Source organism: Entamoeba invadens (genome assembly GCF_000330505.1).
Source record: "Entamoeba invadens IP1 unplaced genomic scaffold scaff_1105074725961, whole genome shotgun sequence".
NCBI lineage: Eukaryota > Evosea > Mastigamoebida > Endamoebidae > Entamoeba > Entamoeba invadens.
Window position 1 is genome coordinate 4,299 of NW_004440161.1, and position 5,168 is coordinate 9,466.

The following is a 5,168-nucleotide window of genomic DNA, read 5'->3' on the forward strand; positions in this document are numbered from 1 at the left end:
ACTTAGACGGTTGTGCAATTCTTTATGTTTCAAAATTCTTTTCTAAAATTGATGAATTAAAAACACTTGAAACCACATGTAAGAAGTTTTCAGACACAATTTCGAAATTACAGAATAACCCATTTCCTTTAAACAAAAAGACAGTAAAGTACTTTTCGAGTCTGACAACACTCAACATTTGGTCTGAAGAAGACGACTTTTTTGGTCACAACATTTTCTCGAACAAAAAGTGTTCTCAAGAGGACGCGCATTCTTTTTTAAAGATAAACATCTGGTGCGACGTGTCTTACAGTTTCACTCAAATGCACAAAGACTCCAACATTTCATTTAAGAACGTTATATTCACCAAAGATGATCTTGAGAAATATGGCACGGCAATACCGCCAAATGTCAAACGCCTTGGCAAGCAGTGTTTTACAACACTGACAATTAATAAAGTTGACATCCCCAATTCCGTGTCTCGTATTGGCGATGGGTGTTTCTCGTTATGTTTATCATTAAGTTCAGTGACGTTGCCATCCAATTTACTCACTCTTGGAAATTACACTTTTAATAATTGCAATTCCCTTGTCTCGCTGCAACTCCCAAAAAGTGTCTCAAAAATTGGTGAAAGCTGTTTTCTGTATTGCAACAGTCTGACGTCCGTGACCCTGCCAGACGCGATTTCCGATATTCCAAATAATTGCTTTAATAATTGCGTCAAACTCCAAACAATCGAATTTCCATCAAAAGTCCGCGGGATCGGGTTAAACTGCTACAACGAGTGTTATTCCCTTGAAAAAGTCCACATTCCAAATTGTGAGTGTTTTATTGGCGATTTCGCGTTTTCGAATTGCTCCAAATTAGTCGAAATTTCCATTGAAGGAAGTGCGCAAAAAATCGGAGAAAGTTGTTTTGAAAATTGCGACTCTTTGGAGGTCATCAATTTGCCACAAAGTGTCTCGGTTTTTGGAGAGTCATGTTTTAATAAATGCGCCAATTTAATTAAAATTGTTTTACCAACAAGTCTGAAAGCACTTCCAAATTACTGTTTCAGGTTGTGTTCTAAAATTAAAGAAATACAAATCCCAAGTGGAGTGTCGAATATAGGCGATTATTGCTTTAGTGAGTGCGCAAAACTTGAAAATGTGTTAATACCAAAAAGTGTCAGTGATATTGGAGAAGGGTGCTGTTATCATTGTGAAAGTCTGAAAACACTTGAAATCCCTCGAAACGTGAAAATTATAAAGACCAAATGTTTCTCTGGGTGTACATCACTCGATATCACTGTGCCAAGTACTGTAACTTCAGTTGGTAAAAACGCTTTTGAAAGTTGCAAGTCAATTACTGATAGAAGAAAAAAAGGGCACAAGTAAGTTAGTAAGTTATTGCCAAATTTTGGGTTCGTTTGTATAGTTTAATTAATAATAAATTATCTATAAAAGCAAATTAAGTTGTTTTATTAATTTATCTTAGTTGTTATTGTAAATAGTTTTATACTATTAAGCAATGTACAATACTATCTTAATTGATTTTACTATAAACAATGATGCTGTTTAAAAAACGATAGTTAATCAATCGACTAACCATCGTTTTATCAAAGTTTAGTTCCACAAAACAATATAAATATTAAACATATAATAAAAGTGTGTGTTTAATTTGATTAACTTTTAAAAAATTTAATAGTTGTGAATGTACAGACAGACGAATTTTTAGAAAAATACAGGAGGCACCAAACTTCCGTTTTTTCCCACGAATAGAATGTTTTTCAAAAAGTGGTTGTGTTGAATTACATTCTGTTTTACAAAAATAATATAATAAAAAACTAAAAAAATGGTAAAAACTTGGAAAATCAAAAAAATTATTTTAAATATAAAATGTGTTACTTATATTATTTTGATCATCAAAATCAAGGAATTTATTATATATCAATATAATTATTTTGAAGAATATTTCATAACACTCATTTATCACATAAATTAAATTAACATGTTGTTTTTTTATTATTGTCATACTAAAACTACATAATCAAACCATTGTACAAACCTAACCATTTTCGTTTTTAAGAATATATAACTCTTTTATATATAATGTAGATTTGCAATTGTATTTATTTATATTTTAAAGTTTAAATTTAAACTTAATTATTTAATGTAAAAACATGTTCATTAGATACATTCTTCTGTATTTATTTCTATATATTTAAAACAGTTTCCTTAATAATAGTTTACACGATATTTGAATATGAGCTAAATTTTAATTTACGCTCAGGGTTATGTAATGTTTAACAAAAGAGGATATAATTTTTGTTATTTTGGATATTTCTAAATAATTATGTTGTTTTAAAACATAATATTATATAAATTGTTATAAAATACATTAACCTTAGCAAGTCAACTGAATCAACTTTTTTTGTGGGAAGGTGAAATCTGGATAAAATTTATCTAGATCGATTATATTTTTAGAACAATTAAAAACAAATTCAAAAACATAATATCATTTAGTTTTCATACAATTGAAACAGTTTCTACAAACCCAATTTCCACACTTACCACATGTCCAAATTGGTATTTTTTTGCTGCAAACGTGACACACAAAAGATGTTTTTACAGAAATACCTTTAGCTTTACATGTTTTACACCACCCAGACTGTTTTTTGCCAGAACTTGTCAAATACAAAATCTTTGGAGGTCCGGGGAGTTGAATATCGAATCCAATTTGTCTTAGTTTGGTTTCCCTTTCCATTGTCATTTTTTTCTCTGTTTTTAAGTCTTCGACATATGGGCTGGCCATTTGAAAACACAGGTTGTTGATGAAATTTCGTTTATCTGCATCTTGGTGTTTTATTTTCCACCTTCTCGAAGTCCTTTTTGTTGTATGAGATGAACAGATTTTATCAACCATATCTACCCCCCTTTCATTTTGTTATACTCAAATATCGTTTGTGGAATTCTCGTATTTATATCAATTGTAGTTTTCTGATTTTTTGTTGTTACAAGACAAATTCTTTGTTTACTTTCCTTTTCTTTGAAACCCAACATGAACCATTTTAAATTTGAATGACGAAAAAGAACACATCGGTCTTCCAAATTTTCCTGAATCTTTTTGCAAATTTTGAAACGTATTTGCCGAACCGTCCCAATAAAATAAACTTTATGTTTCATCAATTCTTAAGTAAATCACACGTTCCGAAAAAGTTATCACAACACAAAACTCTGTTTTCCCCAAATAAATGTTCCATCAAGCTTAGAACTGTTATTGAAATTGGAGTACTTTTACCCTTTTCTTTTTTTGGCTTTTTTTCGAAACTGTTCAATTCAATAATGGTTGGTCTTTTTGATGGGCCGTAAAAAACTGGAATAGTTGTAGTTAATTTTGGTGTCACTTTTTGTGAGAATTCTGAACCACAATACAATTTAAGTTTTGAAACATAAGTTGTGTAACAATCCACAACAGCGTATGTTTTTATACCATAACGATCTGGTTTTGCAGGCATATAAACTTTAAATGGACATCTTCCATAAAATGGACACATCATTTCATCAATAACCACATTCTTCCCAACAATCATAGATGTTTGAAAGTTGAAATTTATTAAATCAAACAGTTCATTGATGGCAACATCCTTTCTTTTTGTTTTAATTTTTCGTTCTTCTCTTGTTATTTTATCATCAAAATGAATGTTTTGAAATAATAGCTTTAGTCGGTATTCACAAAACAATGCACGATAAAATGGAGATGCCTCTGTAGTATACAATTCGTGTATTGGTTTCTTGACATCACCGTTGATCCCCTCCTTTATCGCAACAGAAAGAAAAGCATTCATTTCGTTTTGTGTGGCATTTTTCCAGGATCGCAAAAATTTGAAAGATGCATATTTGTTGGTATTATTAGTAATAATTTGAAGACAATTAGCATCAAACAAAGTGTTAAAAGAATCAATTTCTCTTTCTATATTATCATTTTTTGGTTTGGCGGATTTGTCATGAAAGAAACAACTCTCTCCAATATCAACATCCTGAAAAGGTAATTCCTGCCAACATTTCAAACAATTTGGGTCATTACACGAATGGGGAACTAATGTATTTCTTACTTGTTGTTCTTGTGTTTGTTGATTATAATCTTGTAATAGAGTGTTTTGTGTGTTATACACTTTCAGTTGTTGTTCTTGTTGAAGTTGAGTCATGAGAATTTGATTTAAATATTCAGTACTTTCATAATTTAAGTGGTCTTCACTATTATCGTCACTATAAATTGCATCTTCAGAGCAGCTGTCATACTCGTCAATGTCATTTTCGTTTGGCAAAAAAAATTGGCTCGTCATTTTTATTTAAAGTTCTATATAGTTCAAAACGTAAAAATAGAAAAAGTGACTTATTTTTAAAAAAACGAACTTGATATTTTTTATCCAGTTTTCACTTTGTAAGGTTAAATTGTTTTTGTGAATTAATATAACAATTTAAACAATCTGTTACAATTTAACTATTATTAATATTGTCAATGTTTATAATAAAATAATAATATTTTGAACATTTTGAATTATTTAGAGAACGGCAATTTCATTGTAAACAATAAAATATTTGCAAAACCAAGTAATCTAAATTATAAGAAGTCTTTAATACGTTTGAATTTGAAAATTGGTTTTAAATTTAAATGATGTGTAAATCTAAATTTATGTAATAATAAATTTGTTGTTACATCAACCAATTGTCAGTATACATACTAAAATAATATTAGTACATTTCAATTTAAAATTATTTGATATGTAATATGTCAGTTATTTTTTAAAATATATCTATATAATAAATAAACGTAAAATTCTTTTTATAAACTCATTTATTTATTGTTTCAATTTTGATTTTACATGAAAAATAAAAATAATGTAAAAAAAACATATTAAAATTTTTTGTTGATAAATTGATCAATAAATTACAAATGTTGTGTAAATTAAATTAATTTCAAAATCAACATCAAAACTTTAAATCACCCAATTGTTTATTAAATATATATTTATTTAATTACTCAATTAAAAACATTTTTATTTAAATATACTTTTTCATTTAAAATAAATGTTTTGTTAAAAACTTATTTCACAAAAATAGACATTTTATATTAATATATTATGTTTTCTAGATATTAATATATTTTGTACAATCTATACATGTTTTATTTATCATAATTTTCCTTTA

At 28.2% G+C, this 5,168-nt stretch overlaps 1 protein-coding gene across 1 annotated transcript; it reads left to right on the top strand.

Moving 5' to 3' along the window:
• Window positions 1-8: 8 nt before the first annotated feature.
• On the top strand, window positions 9-1,539 carry EIN_415480 (leucine rich repeat containing protein BspA family protein; the record flags this gene model as incomplete). The annotated part of the gene is made up of 3 exons (XM_004254438.1): window positions 9-1,311; window positions 1,334-1,381; window positions 1,487-1,539. Coding segments are annotated over 3 exons (1,404 nt in total), but the record flags the coding sequence as incomplete, so codon positions are not given.
• Window positions 1,540-5,168: the final 3,629 nt, after the last annotated feature.